General features: G+C 40.4%; 3 protein-coding genes across 4 annotated transcripts; 2 read left to right on the forward strand and 1 right to left on the reverse strand.

The window, feature by feature from the left end:
* The first annotated feature begins 487 nt into the window (after nt 1-487).
* On the forward strand, nt 488-1,511 carry LOC108114020 (death-associated inhibitor of apoptosis 1-like). Its single transcript, XM_017224767.1, has one exon. It carries the CDS (start codon nt 647-649, stop codon nt 1,316-1,318), a length of 672 nt encoding a protein of 223 aa, XP_017080256.1. The 5' UTR covers nt 488-646; the 3' UTR covers nt 1,319-1,511.
* A 532-nt stretch (nt 1,512-2,043) lies between these two features.
* On the reverse strand, nt 2,044-4,020 carry LOC108113957. The gene is made up of 4 exons (XM_017224670.1): nt 3,862-4,020; nt 3,081-3,639; nt 2,674-3,023; nt 2,044-2,475 (listed from the first exon to the last, which is right to left on the reverse strand). Exons 1-4 carry the CDS (start codon nt 3,929-3,931, stop codon nt 2,090-2,092), a joined length of 1,365 nt encoding a protein of 454 aa, XP_017080159.1. The 5' UTR covers nt 3,932-4,020; the 3' UTR covers nt 2,044-2,089.
* A 1,094-nt stretch (nt 4,021-5,114) lies between these two features.
* Nucleotides 5,115-19,396, forward strand: LOC108114164 (protein enabled). Of its 2 annotated transcripts, XM_017224956.2 has the most exons (8): nt 5,115-5,507; nt 5,874-8,649; nt 14,399-14,568; nt 14,669-14,742; nt 17,157-17,674; nt 17,932-18,101; nt 18,163-18,242; nt 18,306-19,396. In XM_017224956.2, exons 2-8 carry the CDS (start codon nt 7,384-7,386, stop codon nt 18,482-18,484), a joined length of 2,457 nt encoding a protein of 818 aa, XP_017080445.2. In that variant the 5' UTR covers nt 5,115-5,507; nt 5,874-7,383; the 3' UTR covers nt 18,485-19,396. The 2 variants fall into 2 exon arrangements, with proteins under 2 accessions (XP_017080445.2, XP_017080444.1); XM_017224955.1 differs by lacking the exons at nt 17,157-17,674; nt 17,932-18,101; nt 18,163-18,242; nt 18,306-19,396 and adding an exon at nt 15,230-16,674 and having other exon boundaries at nt 5,122-5,315.
* Nucleotides 19,397-19,401: the final 5 nt, after the last annotated feature.

Consider the following 19,401-nt stretch of genomic DNA (forward strand, 5'->3'; position numbering starts at 1 on the left):
CAACTTGTGTGGGAAACTACTATCCACACTCAAATAAATTTGATGAATTTAAATTAAACCAAAAAATGTTATGTATGTATATCTGAGTGACGCGAGTGTCAGATACCCGTTACTCTGTTAACCAAATTCAATAGAATTAAAAACGGAATTTGAGGCCGTGTGGCGACATCTGTTGTTACATCGACTCGGCTACTTTTCAACCAATACATTACAAAACGTTAAAAATTAAACAATTCTCTATAAATGCAAAATAAACAGCTTACATATGGTTAGTTTATTGGATAAAAAAAACGGGTTTCGAAAAAATTATTAGCATGATGCTTTCATGGTTCGGTTATTAAATATTTTTATAACTTATTTATAAAGGTTTTGGTTCTGGCATTGGCTAATGCTCAAATTTATTTAAAATTACATTTTATTCCTAACACTTGAAAACTTTTCAGTAAGCGTTAAAAAATATAAGTTGGTAATTATATTTCAATTGCCTGCAGTCAAACATCTATTCCAAAAACGAGAATCGATGCTTGCACCAAAAATCGATAATATCGATGCTTGAATCGACTTTTTCCCAGCTTTATAGTACAAGATCAGCTGGATAACAAAACAAACACGACCGATTAAAATTAATACCTGCAACATCTACAATATGAACGAGGAGGAATTGCGCCTTAAGACCTTTGAGAACTGGCCACTGGAGTGGTTAGATAAACATAAACTGGCCCAGACTGGCCTATATTATACACAAGTTCACGACATAGTAAAGTGTTTTTGTTGCGGTGTGGAAATCGGACGGTGGGAGCCGGAGGATCAACCTGTGCAGGAACATCAACGATGGTCGCCTAATTGCCCGCTGTTGTGCCGACGCACAACCAACAATGTACCGATCAATGACGAAGCATTGGATCGCGTCCTGCCGCCTATCAGCTACGACAACTTCATCGCCAACCGAGTATTGCCTGCCCCCAAGGCGAATGCGGATGTCCAGCCGGAAACGTATAGTGCACCAACCGCAAGTTGCAATTATTTTTCCGAGTCTCATGAGTATCCCGAGTATGCCTTAAAATCGTCGCGCCTGCGCACCTTCAAAGGGTGGCCAAGAAACCTAAAGCAAAAGCCCCGCCAGCTGGCCATGGCGGGTTTCTTCTATACGGGCCGTCAAGATCGCGTCCGTTGCTTCAGTTGCGGCGGATGTTTCCATGGTTGGGACGCCAACGACGATCCCTGGGAACAGCACGCCTTATTGCTGAGTCAGTGCCATTTCGTCAAGCAGTATATCAATACGTTGGACGCCAAACAAAAAAGTAAATTTAAAGGTTAACAGTGTTAACTTACCACCGGGTTGGATTATTATTAAACATTAAGTGTATTAATTATTTTTATTATTAATAGACATAGTTTGTGAACTTGGTTTATGTTTATTTAACAAAATTGAATATATTATAAGATACTATAATATACTAAGGAATATAATTGTTGCCAAACTTGTTAGTTTTGGTTTAATTAAATCATAATGAAGATATATTTCTCTGTGGTCGACTGCAGGTGACCAGGAGGTGATCTATGGTTAAAATGTCCTCGGTCTTTTCTTTGAGATAAGGCCGGACTTGGTTTTTTATTTTTTCTTTAATGTGATTCTAGAATGAGCCTAATTTTCGGCATTGAGAGCAGGCTGTCCTTGCATATAAAAGAGAAATCAGTGATGGGCACGGCGCATTGCTTCGTGGTACCTCAAACCAAAACCCAAATGCGGTGACACTATTGGCTTTAGCTTTGCCGGTTCGGTTATTCACTTGCGTTTAGACCTGGTGTTCATGTTATTTGGTTCTGGCATTGGCTTATGTTCATACTATATTTTGGGCCTACTAGTTTGTGAACAGACTAAGAAACTGTTAATTACTTCACTAAGTGAATTTTCGTTCGGTTTAAAGTGGTTAGTAACTTTTTGCAAAAAATTCTTAAAAGAATTAGTTGAATAAATAAATTTAAAAAATATGGTTAACAATAAAGGAATAAATTCATAATTTACTCTTTAAATGCGTACTATTCAAATAAAATATTTGAATTATTAATTTTTTATTATTATTATTTTTCAATATAAATTCAATATATTCAAGTTTACAAAATCCTTGTTGGCCATGATAAATGCCTTTTGGGCATTTACGTGTATAGCCAGATCCACAATATTGGTATTGCTGAAATAGTCCATGGCGACGACATTGGCATTATTGCCCCAGGGTCCATTTAGCCACTGATTAACTTTGGGATTAAGGACCGCTGCTCTCTCCTTGGCAGTTTGCAATTGATGTGTGTTCAATGTCTGCTCCATGCTCCTTACAGCTGTGAATATCCAGCCATCATCCCGAACCGGCGAATCCGGCTTCTTGCTAAACAGCAGACGCATGTAGTCCAAGGTCTGGGAAATGTTCATGAAACTAGTGCTGAAGCGACGCCATGGTTGGCAGATCAGATTTGATTCTGGTAGGGATAAAAAATAATATATTAAAATAGAGAATATTATACACAATTTACTAGAGTAATTGTAAGATACTTAATGGATCACTTACCTTATTGATAATGTTGTTTAAAAATAGTTATCTATAAATCTTCTATGGAATACATTCTCTAACCTAGATACTAGTTACTTTTTATATATCTATTAACATGCCAGCTCACCATTCTCTGGATATGGCAATTCCTGGGAGGGAAACAGTATCATCAGGTGTTTGTCCTGCTGCAGTAGATCTCGAAAATTACGATTAGCACAGTGCTCCTCGTTGCTAACATTACGTCGATAAGCCTCATCGCCAAGTTCCTGTCGAAGAATACGGAAGAGTGAACTGTAGATTTCCGGATGCTTGTAGAATCCAATGGGAAAGCTACTAAAGTCTAGCACAATCATCTCCCCAGATCGCTTGATAAAGTGACGAACATCACGAAGAATTCCAACTAGTGGGGTTATGAGCATGTTCTCGTTAGCTATCCAGAAATTATCCGCCTCATTCGCAGTGTTCATGTTCTTGTAGCTGGTGGTTAAATGAGTACAAATTGGAAATATATACTAATATTATTATATTACTCACCCTATGCTAAAATCCAAATAACGAATGCCAAAGACCAACTGAGTCCAAACATCGAATTGCTGGGCCACCAAATAATCCCTGACCAATATGGAATTTGATTTACTGGAGCTTCCCATAAAGGCACCCGAGGCATGTGTCCCAGGCAGCAAGATATTCTTCAGTGGCATCTGATTGACGTCCTTAATCTTGGCCATCCAGTTGGGTTGGATTTTAAGGCAATCCATAGTAAGCAGCTCAGTGCCATTGTAACTGGCTACATAATGTGGCAAGCACTTGCCTTTGGGATATTGCGAAGGAGGCTGTTCATTACCATCCTGCTTATTCCAGCCACCAGGAAAATTAAGTTTTCCCAACTTTATGGACGTTATCATCTTGCCCGTTCTATTGGCAATGCCATTAATACGTAGATCAGGTTCGAAGTTAGAAATGGTTGGATCCTGGCTGTAGATGCCCACCCACTGGGGCGGCCCATAGCAGTTGGGACCCCAATTAATCTCGAGAAATGTGTCCTGCAGGGTCTTGCCAGTCAGTGAAATGGTGAGGTATACAGGACAACCAGCTAGAAAAAATGGGATTCTAATTGCAGATTCAAAGGCGATTACTTTTGGGTGGGATTTCATTTTCACTAAACCCCTAAATAAAATGTAAATTAAAATCAGAAATCAAATTCTAAAAACGATGTGTCCTAAGCCGAATGATAAGTTCAATTATTATAAATAAATTAGGTTCAATTAACCGTGTTTATACGTAATATATTCGTTTTAATAGTTCATACGCTCACCTTCCAGGGAGCCAATCAAAAAAATTGACTGCAGCAAAGATACAAATAAAAATATTTTCATTTTGATCATCTTTAAACTTGACACTCAATTAGAAATTACGTGCACTTTGAATAGATTTGGCGTGCTGTTTGCTCGGCAGCTTCTGCCGAATTGAGGCAAGAGATAAAATTCTGTGCATTTGTATCTCGTTGTCACACAATTGAGGCAACCATTTGTGCCCCCGCAAATGCCTTTAACCAGCGTTTGAAAAGCTACGCTACTCCCGTAGTATTTTGTTTTGCCATTGCTACCGCTCTCATTTTGACTAGACCCGGAGCAGAGCCCTAGCAGAAAAACGAAAAATGATCTGCTCTGCTCTGCTCGGAGCTTCGACAAGTTTCGAGTAGAATTGTACACAACTCGATTTTAAAATCGATTTGATCGATCGTTTTTGATGAGCCTTCCTTCCCACGTTTTAAGCATAATATGCCTTTTTTATTTTGTTTTTAAATTTTTTCGTTTTCGATTCCAATCGATTTAATCGATATTTTCCAGAATTGAATCAAAAAGAATCGATTCACAAAAAAAATAAATGATTACAGCACTAGTTATGAGCTATATACAATAGACGTATCGATAGTACCATCCATTGTTTTCCAGCTGTAATAGCTCGAAACTTATCGAAGCTCCAAGCAGAGCAGAGCAGATACATAATTTTTCGTTTTTGAGCTACGGTTCTTCTCCGGCTCCCGTCAAAGTGAGAGCGGTAGCAAGAGCAGAACAATATTTTTAAGAATCTCGCTGCTATAGAGTAGTACATGCAAACCCTGGTCAGTGTTGTCAGGTGATGAGCGCCGTATAAGCTAGATTTTTAAAAAAAGTTAGCTAGAATAAGCTTAAATTAAAAAAAAGTTTTTCTACACTTCATATGATTGGTGGTATAACTAAAGCCATTAGTCCGATCTTCGATGACGCTATCGATTAGAAATAAATTCACGATATAATACAATTTACATAACCATCGACAAAAAATAAGTATCTCCGAAAAATTTGTCGAAAAAACATTTAAACCTGGAATATACTAGATGAATATTAAAATAAACTATATTTCAAGTTTTAAGCTAGATGTAAATTATACAAGCTTTTACAGTTTCAAATATGGTAGAACTAGCTACCCGAAATGTAAGAATAAAAGCTTTGCGGTAAAAATTATCTGGCAACCTTTTGCTTGTTGGCGCCTTTGTTCTCCTCGTTCGTGTTTTTGTTTTCCCTACGGCTCAGTTGATTCCGACTTTTCAGCGTGTTCGCTTTTGGGGGCTTGTTCGGTTATAGAGCTCCACTAGCGTTGAGCGGCAGATTTTATGTTGCATGCGCAGCGCACTTGATGGCAATTGTTGGTATTGTCATTGTTTTTGCTGTATGTATGGAATCGGATGTTTGCTATCTCCCTTGCACAGCGGTAGAATGTATGCGTGTATGTATGATTCGTTCCGTTCGCGTCGCTCATTGATTTCCTAATTAAGTTTATAATTAAAATTAATTGAAAAATTACTCACATATGTACATACATTCGCATGTGCGCTGCCATGTTATGTATTACAAGCTGCCTTCAAATTGCTTTAAATTTAAAAACGAAATTGTGCCAAAAACATGCGCAATGTAAGAGGTAATTAGAATAACAATAATGCAGAGACAGCTTTTTGAATTGATGACTTCCTTGCGGCCGCTGTTATTTTTATAATTAACAGTGTCTGCCGAGGCAATAATAATACATACATATGTATGTATGTATGTACGTACATACATGTGTTAACATATTTATTTATTCAAACAAAACGACTTAAAATCTTTTGGATAAAAATTTCCGATGGAAATTTAAAAGTCTCCTGACCGCCAGAGTTGCCATCCTCAATCACAGATGTGGCCTTGAGAAGATCACTACCTGTCAAGAGATTTACGACCCGAAAAAGTCATTAAAACCTGGAAGAACTGTAAAAACGGCAATATAACTTAACATTTATGCGCATTCCAGGTGGTCCTGTGAAATGCTCAACGGTGTGGCAACCCTAGGCAAATGAACTGTTTTACCTGCCCGAAACGCACAATAACAACAAGTACAGAAGCGAGAAAGAGAGAGCGGGAAGCACAACGGATAATTTAGTGGAATTTTCAAAAATAGCAAAGACAGCAACAACGGCTGCAGCCATAATCCCCAGCGAGAGCACAATAATCAAAGATTAAATCAGGTTTATATGGAAAGGGTTAGCATGGCGCAGGAAGAAATACACGATTCCTAGCGCAGAAACAACAACAACAAACACCTACAACTGTTTACACTCACACAAGTAGGAAAACGAGAGAGAGAACGAGAAAAGCCGTGTTTATGCGAGACAGTTCGTGATTATCAACTTTTACCTACAAAAGTACAGGCCCAATGGAGTAAAACTAACTAAATATATTACCTTAATAACTAAATATTTTATTAAAATTAATTTTAAATAGAAGCCTAATTCGTAAATTATGAATATGTTAATACTTCTTAAATACATGCGACTTAAAACACAGGTGCTTACGAAATAAGTTGACCGAAAGGACGTCCCATAAACACTCTAAATAGAGAGAGAGACAGCTAAAGAGAGCAGCGACGCCGGCAGAGGCAGCGAGAGAGAATAATTCGCTGTCGCAGCGCTCGCTTGCATGCTTTTCGCTCATTTTTCTTTCGTGTGCGTTGCGGCAATGTCGTGTTTTCTCGCGGCGGTGAAAACGCTCTGCAACAACTGTAACAACATCAGTAGCAACGATAAGATTTTCCGTTTTCCCGTATGGAAGCAGAAGCACTAGCGGCATTTGTTTTGAAAGTAAAGAAAAGGCGAGCGAGAAAAACGAAAATATAAAACAGAGGAAGACGGAAAAAGCAACGCCGCTGCCGACCGCGCCTCGCTCTAAGTATATGTGTATGTTGTGTATTTTATATGTGTATGAGGCTGTGAGCATACCGCCTGTCTGTGTGTAAGTGGGCGCGAACGTAAGGCCCAAAAAGGAAGTGAAAATAGTGCAAAAAGGCCAAGTAATAATAATAATAATAAAATAGGCAAAAAGACAGGCCCAAAAGAGACCAGACCAGTTTCAAAAAGCGCCTATTTCCAGGCTCTTTGATTCATGTGTATATGTACGTGTATGAGCGGCTACAAAAACAACAACTAGAAGCGACCACATACGGTGGAAAAGGCCTTTTTTCAAGGAGCGAAAGGCAGTGCGCGAGCGAGCAATAAGAATAATAAATTACACTTTGCTATAATAAGAAAAATTTTTACGTACATACATACACACTAGCGGGAGAGGCCCACACACATATACACATGTGTTTTCCCTCGCTGCGAGTGTGTGGAAAATTGTAATAAAATATGAACCGCAGAAGCAGCGGCAAAACGAGAAAAACGAGAGAAAATTTCGAAATATCGCATGTGCCATTTTAAGCTTTAAATAAATTAAAACGTACAGTATTACTCAAAACTATATATATATAAAAACAATTAAACAAAATGTCCTGCATATCGAGCAACTTTAGCTCCTTCTTCCTCAATTCGCTCAACGATCCTTCAGAGTTTTCCAAGTACTTGAGCAATGGCGAGCTGAAATGTACCAATTTCGAAGAATTTCAAGTGTTTGGCTGCGGGGCAGGCGCGCCGACGCAACAGCAGCAGCAGCAGCAACAACAACAACATCAGCAGTATTCCCACACACATTTACCCAATGGCAGCGCAGCAGCATCAGCAACGGATTTTCCCAATTACGAGGTAACGACGACGTCGCAGCGGGAAAGCACATCCTCCGTCAACTCAGGTAGCTCTGTTAATCCCGCACACTATGCTTCTGGCGCTGCCTCAGCCTCTGCTAACATCGAAGCCAGCGTAGCAGCAGCGCCGACGTCGAATCCTGGCGCAGGAGCAGCAGGATCAACCCCCCTTACCGCCACCCCTCCGAGCAATCGTTGGCCCACAGCGGTGGCCACGCCCAATGGTCATCAAGGCACCGCCTCTGCTCCTGGTTCTGTGCCCCAGCATTTTGATGGATCCTTTGAGTTTATTAAGTATCTGCGTCACTCCACGGATTTTACACCCAGTACAGCGAGCAGCGCCAGCGAAACTAGCTCCTGCCCGGAAAAGACGGGAAATGGAAAACCGGGAATCCCCGCAGGTACCACACCACCACCGCCTGCCCAATCTCCCGTGGCCAGTGGTCTAATCGATTTGGATACCAGCACCTCGCAGAAATCTCGCTCGGCCTCCCGCAAAGTGGCGGCATTATTGTCTTCCGTTTCGCGAGCTTCCAATAGTCTGGTGGATACCAGCACTTCCGCTTTGGATGTTTTTGATCACGATTCAAAGCAGACGATCTTTGATCTGCAGCACATGGCCTCAAATGGATCCTCGAATTCGAATGAATCCTCGTTGGAGATGCTAGCATTTCCCAATTCGCACCTTAATGCCTCCAATTCGAACACCTCATCCGAAGGAGCTGCCTGTGGAAGTGCGGGGGAGTTTGGTGGCTTGCTAACCGGCGCCAGTTGTTCCTCTTCCACAGCTTCCTCATCCTCGCATGCCCCAAAACTCCTCGGAAGTTTTGTGATCAAGGAGAACTTTGAGGTGCATCCATCGCATAAAGTGGAGGAGGGCATCTTCCAGCATATGAACAAGCTGCCCTCAAAGAAAAAGGATACGCTGAAGCAACTGGGAGTCAGATTCACGGGCCAGATGACGCTGACGGACAAATCGATTGTGGTGGAGAACTTTATTAAGTTCTGCGAGGTGAGTTACGCTTCCTAAAATAAAAAGGGTTGGGCTTTCAAGGAGGTTTTCGGGGTGTAAGCGAGTCGAATTTCTCTTGCCTGAGTGTGTGCGAATATTACAGTCCTCTCCGCTTGCTGCCCATTTCCATATGCAATTTAAATATTTGCACATATGTACCTATTACGTATTTATTTGTAATGATGGTCGGGAACAGTGCTGGATGGGGGTAATTAGGGGTGGCCATGGATATTACCCTTCCGCTTTTAGAATGCATGGACATCAGGCGCTTTCAGTTCTGGGAAAATATTTTCTAATTTCCAAATAAGTAGTAGACGCCTTCTTTCTTAATAATTCGTTATATTTTCTATAAGAAAATGTTATTAATCTAAAACCTTTTAAAGCACGTAAAAGATATTAATAAATGTTACAAAATTCAGGTCAATATAATCTGATTCGATAACAACAAACTACTGATAAGACAGTCAATAAAAGGCCTGAATTAAAGGTCAATTTATCATTAGTTCTTATCTAACAGATACTATTTAACTTAGCCTTGATGATTAAGAGACAAGAAGTATATTTTTGGGCAAAACTTTTATATTTTAACCATCGTGTTAGGCTAAACAATAGATGAATTGGAAATTAATTTTTCGTGGATATTAATATTAGTTTGTTTTACAAAAATCAGAAAATCTATTAATTATGTATCCCTAAATTAAAATGTCATACTTTTTAGGTGCACTCTCCTCCTATATAAGTATATAGTACATACAAATTGGGATATGCTATATTCATAATATAAACATGCACCCTATCTATATCCTATATCACACACACTGGCGCATTTCCATCCACTCACATACGCATTTAGGATTCCGTTTGCCCCCCACTCACACAAATGTCATTATAAATTGTAATAACAGGAGCAGTGATGCCGGCGCCGAAGTCGACGTCGGCTGCAGCCAACCACAAATTCAGCATACAACTGTAATCATGTGTGCTCAATGTATGTATGTGTGTGGGTTCTAAACACCTATACATTTGGGGGGTTAAATCCCCACCCGCACGAACACACACACACACACTGGCAGACACGTTTGGCGCCCTTTTCAACACTATGGCAGTCAACCCCAAACACTCACCACGCTCATTACGCTCCGCTTTATCACACACACACACAGACAGAGTCACATCTTGATTTGTTGCCCACCCATCGCACCCCCCCCGTCCTCCACCTCTCTTAAACTCACTCACACACACACTCAACCAAAACTATGTACAAAATGGCATTGATGGCATAATACAACAAAAGCAAAAACAACAACTACTACTGGGGGGAAATTACGAAGGAAGCGAAACAGAAAGGAATCCAAAAAACCCCCCCGCTATTACAACATTTTAGTTCTAAGACGCTCTCTTTTACCTACTTGGCTCCCTAACTCAAAATTGTTGCGCTCTCTCGTTTCTGCGGTAGCTGCTCTCTCCTGGCTCCCACTTTCTCTCTACCAGTTCTCTTCCTCTCTTCTTCCTTAATTCAAAACTTACTTGAAGGCTGAACTACCAAAGTGTGTGTAGTTATGTGTCTGTGAGGTTGAGATGTGGGTGTTAGGCAACCCCCAAAAGCTTGCTATTGAGTAATTGTATATCGTCCCCCACTACCTCCTCCATCTACTTCTTCTGCTCGTCCTTCGTCTTCTTCTTCATCTCCCTTGGATTCTTTGGCTTCCACTCCTTGCTTTCATACATACAATCATCAAGTTACTTGGAGGGGGTTGGTGCAAAATGGTTCAAGGGAAATGGGGAGACGTTGGACTGTCCGCTAGCTACTTGGGCATGTCCTTTTCCGACTCTCTCAATTTCGCTGTATGTATGTGTGTGTCTGTATTTTATCAACACATTTTATACATGTCTCTATCGGAGCGACCATTAGTACAGTAGAGCGTGCGTAAAACCACAATTGATATAAGCTTCATAAGTAAACATATTTACCTGGTACATTATCAAAGAGTAATATGTATATTTCCAACTATAGACTATTTCCCTAAAAAGCTATACCTTTATTTTGAAATTCAAAATAACTTTCGAATTTGCATTAAAAACTCCTAAATGTCAATGTTAAGGTTCTGCTTTTGAGGAAGTTCAGCGCCAAAATAAACAGAAAAACGTCATATAACGATATATAAGTTTATGATGGAATTAGAGTAGTTATTTTTCTAGAACTTGAAATTATATATAATTTTAAAGAATGTTTATGAACGAGCGAAGACTTTCTTGAAGAGCTGAAAATACTTTTCGAAGTTTGTAGTTACAGAAGTTGAACTGTAAGTGAGGCTGTGGATGTGTGTGTGTCGCCCAGCGGCAGCGTTGAAGGCTACTAAGTGCGCATGCAGTCAGCTCACCCACACAAGTGCACTCGCTTTTGCCCAACTTTGTGGCCCTCTGTGTGTGTGTAAAGGACAGCTTAGTAGATGGGAGAATGAGAAACGGTTGCGGTGGGGAGATGTGGGTAGTTGGGCGAGTAAGGGGATGGGGCTTGGGCAGGTACAATGTCTCGGCTTCGCACAATTTACGCGCACACATACGTATAAAAGCAGGCGCACATATGGGGCATTGATTATAATTTTAAATTATACATATGTATGCGGGAACATACCAATATAACTGTACTTGCCGTATATGATGGTTATATACAGGAATTTAGACATGTATGTATGTAATATATTGTACCTACGTACATGCAGGCGCACATATGTATGTTTGTATAATTCTAACGCACACATCAAATATTTAGCTTTTGTGCAACGTTTTGTCGCCTTTTGGGGACACACATACACCACATTAAATTCGTGTGGCACGGGGTCTTTTTTCTGGAATTTAGAGCGCATTTAGAACAGGTTTACCTTAATTAAAAAAAATCCCAAATTAGTTGCCTAATGAAAAAGGCGGAAAAACGTGTAGGGAGTGGGAAAAACAAAATGGGGGTGGTGAAAGTTGTAACCCTTAACCCTTTAAAAACCTGTTAAACGAGCAACACACGCACCAAAGAGTGAAAGTGTGAAAATTTCCCCCACTTACACACAAACGACACACACTCGCACGTTAACGCACAGGCAACCCTCGCCAAAAGGAATCAAAAAATCATGGCAGCAACAGCCAAACATTCTGCTTTTGTTGCTCTTGTTGTTTCTCGGCACGCACAAGCAACACCCACAACAACAAAAACAACAAGAAAGGAAAACAATTCACACTTGTCTCAATACAAACAACAACAAACCGCATCACACCACAGACAACAACCGCAATCCCGCCACACACACAAACACAAAAGCCCGAAACACTCGCAGACACCCGCACATTCACATTCCCGTACACTACGTCACGCACAAACACAAACCATGTCTGCCAATAAGTTTGCAAAAAAAAGAAAAAAAAGAAACAAACAAAAAAACAGAAAACAACAAGCAAACACAAGGAGACGCAATGAAAACAGAAACGGAAAACAGCAGCAAAAGCAAGAACAAAATACCGCAACACATTGCCACTGCTTTTATTCTTATTTTCCTGGTTCTATTTGTTTTCTTTTTTTTTTTTACATATTTGTGCCCGTTGGGTGTAGTTAACTAGGGTATATTGCAATTTGGAAAGATAAAGGGTCCAAAATTATCTTTTTAACTAAAATCCTTTTAATTATTTTGGTTTTTAAAACTCTTTTATGAGCTGTAATTAAAAGATCAACATTAACTTAGTTACGTCTTCTAGAAGTCAACTAACAAATATCGGTTCTAATCAAACCTCCCTTTAGGTATTAATTATCCTTTAAGTTTACCCTAAAAAGTAGGCAATAAAAAGAACAGTGTTTTCAAGAAATAGTAATTTAACTTATACATAAAATATAAAAAAAAGTATAAAAAAGATATTTATTTGCTGTTTTGAAATAAGAATGTTTATATTGTAAAAGTAGTAGAAAATGTACGAAATTTGGTGGTCAATTAACCATTTGTAATCTTTACCCTTTCATTAAATCAAATAAAGGGTATCTCATAGTTCGGAAAACTTAAATGATTGCCAGTTTTTGTGTGCTTTTTGAATGTGAAACAGTTGAGTGGCTATGATGGGCGTGGGTATGGGGACGCACCACTTGGCCCACCAGCTTGACAGCAGCAACAGTGCGGCACTGGCCCCCGAAAAACCGCCATGTACGCCACATCCCCTTAAACCCCAACGACCCCGCATAGTTGCTTGTTAATGAGACACCTGGAGAAGTGGCCAGGTGTCGGCCGCCTGTCAACGCTGGAAAAAAGAGAAGAAAAATAAGGGAGTGTGGAGTAGCTGTCAGCCAGTGTGTCCCTGTGCCTTTTTTTGACAGCAGTTTAAAGTTCCCGCTTACTATTCCCCAAAAACAAGATGGCACGTCACTCCTTTTTGCTCTATTGATTTTTAACATAATCAAAACCCAAAATGTATGCACACACACACACACTTTTGGAGACATACAGGAGCTCAGTCAGCAATTCGCATGTGTGAGAGACCCTTTTTGGGGGTGGGTGTGGGTGGCAACCCTGGGTGTGTTGGTGGAAACCCTGATTATGAGGATGTTGATAAGTTCCGACGACGAACGGAACTGAACTCTCTGCTCGGCCGAAGACTCGCACTCACACAGACGTCCATTAAGCCTACCATCTAGCTATAACACACAAACACACATACACACAAAATTCAGACACTCACATACACAAACACAGAGGCTTTCATGGTAACCCTTTGAAAAAGGGGGCCTCTGCAAATAACCCCCAACCCCCTTCCTTTTGGGGGAAAATGGCTTCATTGAAAATGTTGTTTGCTTTTCTATTTGGGTTTGCTTTGCTGCCTTTTCTGCTTCCTTTTTCGCTTCGCCCTATTCTATATTTTTACACTATAAAATATACATTGTAAGGGTGTGAGTATGTGTGTTAGTGTCTATATATATGTATGTGTCTGTGGAGCTTTTGCTTTGGCATGTTATTCAGACCCATTTGCCACCCGCCGCTACCGCCGCCACCCCTTTTTTGCCACCCCAATCCACCCATCGTCCTTTGCAAGTTTTTGGCTTTTGTGTAAAATTTTCGTTTTAAACTTTTGCGTTGTACACGAATTATAAGTTTTGATTAGTAGTGGGCAAAGTTTTGCGCTCGCATGTGTATGGGTTTTTTGGGGGTGGGTGGGTCGTTGGGTTTTGGGTTTTTCCTGAACATATATACTACTTTATGTAATGCCAATACATATGTGCAGTCATAGAATTTGACGTCAATGAATATACATACACACGTTTACGTGGAAAAACAGCCTAAAAGTCGAGAAAATTATGCTAAAAAGTAGTGGAATGGGGGATGGGTTCTAACATGAAAAGGTGTAAGCTGGTTTAAAACTAATGAAAGGGTGGTTAGGGAAGGGGTGTTGCCAACCAGTAAAACCGGTATGTCTGGAAAATTACTTTTCAACTAGAGTTGAATTTCTAATTTCATTTTTACTTAATTAAATTGCATTCCCACCTCGTCGTCTAAAATTTATTTTTAATGGAATTTTAAATTAAACTAACATGGTGTGTAACTGGAAAATCAACAAAATTATAAGCCATGCTATCACCATAGTTTCACATTTTCTGATTTGGTAAAACTAATCGGAAGTTTATCTTGCAGCAAAGACTGAAAAGAGTTTAGGAAGTTATTGGGGAAACAAATCAAAATATGCTATATACTAAATATAACCTTTTATGACCTATAATCAACAGGAATACGATATCAAGGACCACAGGCCATGGCTGTCGCTGAACCAGTGCGGTCTAAATAAGCCCGAGCAGATCAAATTCGCTCGATATCTGGGCCAGGGGCTGCCGACGTTCACGCTCTTCTGCATTTATAGCAATTTTAAGAATCTGTTCTGCACCAAACGCACAGAAATGTGAGTATCATCCAGGCTCTCTCCCGATAATTGAATGTCCTGCCGAACTTAGAGTAGCCTAAAAGCATGCTATTATAATTGATGAATGTCCTTTTTGTAGCTACACGAAGGATGGCTACAATCTGCCTTATATACTCGACAAAACCAAGCGCTTCCTGGCCAACACAACAGCTGGTAAGTGGAAGCTATATCTAAATATAGATGTAGAATATATCCCCCTATACCCACCGACTCCGCCAACCCCCAATTCCGTGTAGTGCAAATGCAGCAGCAGGCATCATCAACCAAAAAAGTATTCAGGCAGAGGAAAATTCATAAAAAAGCGAGACATGAAAGCCGAGAGGCGAATGTGCTAAATTTTAAAAATACACTCGAAACTAGAAGTGCTTACATTCATTTTTATGATTATTTTCTACTTTGCACTTCTCATTTCTATTTCTATTTCGTGCACTTTCCGTTTTTTTCTGTCTTTATAAGAATCAGAGAACTACCTACAATTTGGCCTGCCTATTTTTGCAAAATTTTGTAAAATAATCAATTTTGTCTGCGCTAGCGCTCAAAAATAAAAAACAAAAAGAAAACAATTTTAATTTTTGACTTCAATTTGTTTGTGTTTCCTCTTTCTTCTTCTTTTTCCAACGCATACGCTTTCAATCACTAGGCGACAATCCCAACAATAACATCACCAACAACACCAGTAACAAGACCAACAACAACACCAGTACAACAACAACATCCACACCGGTCAAACAGACACCACAACAACAACCACTTCAGCAGCAGCAATCCGAGCAGGAACTGCTGGCACCCAACTCACCTGCAACACCGAAACTTGCAGCAGTATCAGCGACGGCAGCAGCTACAGCAACACCAACAGCAGCAACATCGGCAGCGGGAGCAGTAACGCCGACACAGACAGTGCCACGCACAAGGCCCTCTACGCCCACAATGCCAACAGGAGCAGGAGCATTAACGCCCACTACCCCACAACAACAACACCTGCAACAGCAACTCCATCATCAACAGCAACAGCAACATCAACAACAGCTTATGTTGCAGCATCCGCACACGCACCCGCATCCGCATGCCCAGCATTCGCATCCGCACACGCTACCACACAACACACATCCACACCATTTGCAGCCTGGAACCCCAACGCGCAGTACGCATCCCCAGCTGTCTCATCCTCATCACTATCCACCTTCGCCACATTCACATCCGCACCATCAGGCAGGGCATCATGGTCATCCACATGCCCATCACTTTGCCTATGGCCATGGTCATCCGCATCCGCAGCAGCATCATCCGCACTATTATCCGCATCCGCACGCGCATGTTCAACATATGGCGGCCATGGGATATCCGGGACCACCACAAAGCGCACAGCAGGCAGCTGGAGGAGTAGGAGGTGGAGGTATTAGTGCTGGAGGGTCTGGGGCAACAGGAGGCGTGGGATCCGCAGGAGGAGGCGGGTTACCGCCCACGGCCATGTGAGATTGGGGTCGGCGTGGCGCCAAGGACAGCGGTGGTGGCGCCACCTGTTGACAGGCATAGGCTGATGCAGAAGGACATGGCAAAGGATTAAGGATTTCAGCTCATCCCCCATCATCCTCAAATCCTGTCCTAGATTATAGTTTTCCGTTGATGTGCATTGTCATATTATATTTTAAATGTGCTCCTCGTTTTTAGTTTATGTTTCGTTTATTTTAGACTAATTTTACACAAGCTTTTTGCCAAATTTTTATAAAACTATGCAAATTTTGTATTACGTTTGACGACGATAAAATGAAATTGTTGGACAACGATCGATCATTACTCCAAAACTATGCAATGTTATTCCTTGAAAAGAGATTATTACATATACACACACACACATCACACATTTACACACTCACTAACACGAACACACGAGTATAGAGAATCATGCTAATGCTATTTAATATGGTAATATATAAATATATATTTTAGTAAGCCAAGAACAAATGATATGTATGTTAATGTAAAACCAATCCTAACTAAACACAACATACGATATATATGGAAATTGTTTGCGAACCCAGAAAATATATATACACAGCTAGCAAGAAGCGATTGAGAAAAAATCGATTTGATTGTTGTTTTTACTTGAGATTTATTGCCTGCGTCGCGCCTCTGCATTTGCGCTAAGACAATTAACAAAGAGGAAACTTTCCATTTCGTCGGTTTTCCAATTGAAAAGTCATTGTTGTTGCATTGTTTGGTTATAGTTTTCCTTTACCTGGGGGCAATTTAATCACCGATCATTTCCAGCCAAGAACAACTTTAAAATCGCATTTGATCGGAATTTAAAATAACTTTACTAAAGATATAGAAAATGCTTTGGTAACGATTGAAAATACATTTTGATTTTAGTCTTTTCCAAAGTCTTCTAATTTTTTTTGTAATTTCGTTACCAACAATTAAGGTTTCAAGGGGATTTTTATTTTAAATATTTTATTTAAATTCTATATTTATTCTAAACCCAAGGGCGGTATCCAAAAAAGGCGACATTCACACATCCTTGGAGTTTGACTTCCTGAGTGTGTTGGCATTACGATTCTCTCTTGTAGACCTCAAGAACATGGCGGCGGCCAATGATGGCTCCCTGGAGTTTGCTAGCAGCAGCGGAGGAAGCAGCAGCAACAGCAACACAAGCAGCAGCAACACGAACATCGGAAGCAACAGTAACAGCAGCAGTGGAAGTAGCAATGCGGTGGCAGGATCAGTGATAAATTCTAATAGCGTGGCCATGTCAGCGGGTTATGTGACATCATCGGCGGCGCAACAACAACACCAAATGGCCATGGATCCTCGTTACGGATGTGGTGCTCCACCGGCACTTTTGCCACCTCCGCCAATTCCAGCATTGGGACCACCACCTAGATCCCTGGAGCAACTAATCATCTACGAGAACTTTGACGTGCACGAAACGCACCGGATTGAGGATGGGGTTTGCACACACATTAGCCGCCTGCCGCCCAAGAAGCAGGAGCTATTGAAACAGTTCGGTATACAGAGTAGTAGTCAGCATTGTCTGAGCAATTATGAAAAGTACATACTCATCGAAAACTTCATCAAGTTTTGCAATGTGAGCAAAAGTGTATCGAAAGAAGAATATCAGGAGGCACCACTGTAGTCTAGCGGAGCTTTGTTCTTTGGCCCCCCAATTGGCGTTCGAAACATTGGCACTCCATCTATGTAGATATCCAAATTGCATCCTCATCAATAATTTCAGAGCTATGAACAAAACTCTTGCCCGTCCTCAAAAGTAAAATGGTCCTAACGTCTTTTACTATTTCTCTTCCATTTCCGTATTTGTTTTTGTGAATTTGTTAATTTCTGTAGGAATATCAGATATCCGATCATCGACCCTTTTTGGACTTCCACGAGAGCGCTTTATCCAAATGTGAACAACTTAAATTTGTACGATATCTGGGCCAGGGGCTATCCAATCTGACGCTAAACAAGATCTATGTGGCCTTCAAGGAGCTGCTGGGCAATGGAAGGCCCGAAAAGTGAGTCCTTCAGATGTATAATATTATAAAGAGATTGTTCATTTAATTCTTTTTCTTACAGAGCTAGCATGGAGGGATATAATTTGGACACGCTATTAAAAAAAGAAACGAAAAATCTTTATAATCGAATGCATGCCGCTGGTAAAGATTTCAGATTTCGAGGTTGGAGGTGTATTGGTAATATATATATAATTAATTTTACAGCACCTAGCATTGATTTAACTGCCTATGAATCGGCCCAGCATAACACCCAAGCACACCAGCATAACACGCCACGCCCCCATCACGCCTTCGCCGCCCTAAATGCGGTGACCCAGCGCAGCGAAGTATGCAACGAATTGACGCACACGGGCTTGCAGTATAGCTTCGCGGGACCCCGGTAAAAACTGGCCTTACCACAGCCCCATCAAAAAACTGCAATCCTCGTCATCAGATGAGACACCCTTATACATATACATACATATACTTCTTCCTGGAACTGGACCAGTAACTGTTGTGTCTTCGAAACATAAAAATGAAAGTAATTTAATCGCAGAGAGCGAAATCATTGAAAACTAAGTGCTAAATTAAAAGATGGGATAATCAGAGGTCCCCAGATGGAAAATACCAGACACTAGTAAAATTAGCCTAAATGTTAACAAAATTAAACTTAAATCGAATGAAATTCAATTAAGCCAACCAAAAATCAACACGCAACAGGCAGGAGAAAGAATAGTTTAAGCCAAAAACAGATATTTATACGCAAGGTAACCATATACAACATATACATATTACGAGTATATATACACATAAATATATTTCTGTAGTTGCCATAGCGCTTAGGGTGCAGCACACTTCCACATGGCCAAATTTCTGGCCAGAACTATACAAACATATTAGCTTCGGTTTCCTTCCAGCCATATCCCCCCAAAAAACCCTAATTTCCCCAACTCCCTTGAGCCGCATTAGTAGTAGCCTCTAGTTAGTAAGTGAAAACACCAAAATTGAGAAAACTAAATCAAAGACCTCCCAATGAAAGTTCCCTAAATACGCATACTAAGTAACTTGTAGAGCCTAGTTGTTAAGACGAGAGACAAATTTTTAGCATAGAACTGGCGAGCGGCACAGACGATTAACAAACTAAATATTCCTATATACAATATACATATTATATACAACAAGCAGCATCAAATTCAAAGTGAATATACGCAAAAATCAAATGCAGAGACAGAAATACAACCAAAACATAGCAATTGTAAATGATATATACCAAATATATTCTATACGAGCAAAGGCAAAACCAAAACCAAAACCAATTCAG

The sequence above is a fragment of the Drosophila eugracilis genome, unplaced genomic scaffold (genome assembly GCF_018153835.1).
Source record: "Drosophila eugracilis isolate 14026-0451.02 unplaced genomic scaffold, ASM1815383v1 contig_2154, whole genome shotgun sequence".
In the NCBI taxonomy this organism is placed as follows: domain Eukaryota; kingdom Metazoa; phylum Arthropoda; class Insecta; order Diptera; family Drosophilidae; genus Drosophila; species Drosophila eugracilis.

Excerpts from the sequence above, each read along its gene's own strand:
- LOC108114164 (XM_017224956.2), top strand. The coding sequence starts at position 7,384 with ATGTCCTGCATATCGAGCAACTTTAGCTCCTTCTTCCTCAATTCGCTC. Across the intron at positions 8,650-14,398 it reads ACTTTATTAAGTTCTGCGAG|GAATACGATATCAAGGACCA; the intron begins GTGAGTTACGCT and ends TATAATCAACAG. Across the intron at positions 18,243-18,305 it reads TAATCGAATGCATGCCGCTG|CACCTAGCATTGATTTAACT; the intron begins GTAAAGATTTCA and ends TTAATTTTACAG.
- LOC108114020 (XM_017224767.1), top strand. The coding sequence starts at position 647 with ATGAACGAGGAGGAATTGCGCCTTAAGACCTTTGAGAACTGGCCACTG.
- LOC108113957 (XM_017224670.1), bottom strand. The coding sequence starts at position 3,931 with ATGATCAAAATGAAAATATTTTTATTTGTATCTTTGCTGCAGTCAATT. Across the intron at positions 3,024-3,080 it reads TATTTGGATTTTAGCATAGG|CTACAAGAACATGAACACTG; the intron begins GTGAGTAATATA and ends TTTAACCACCAG. Across the intron at positions 2,476-2,673 it reads ATTGCCATATCCAGAGAATG|AATCAAATCTGATCTGCCAA; the intron begins GTGAGCTGGCAT and ends TATCCCTACCAG.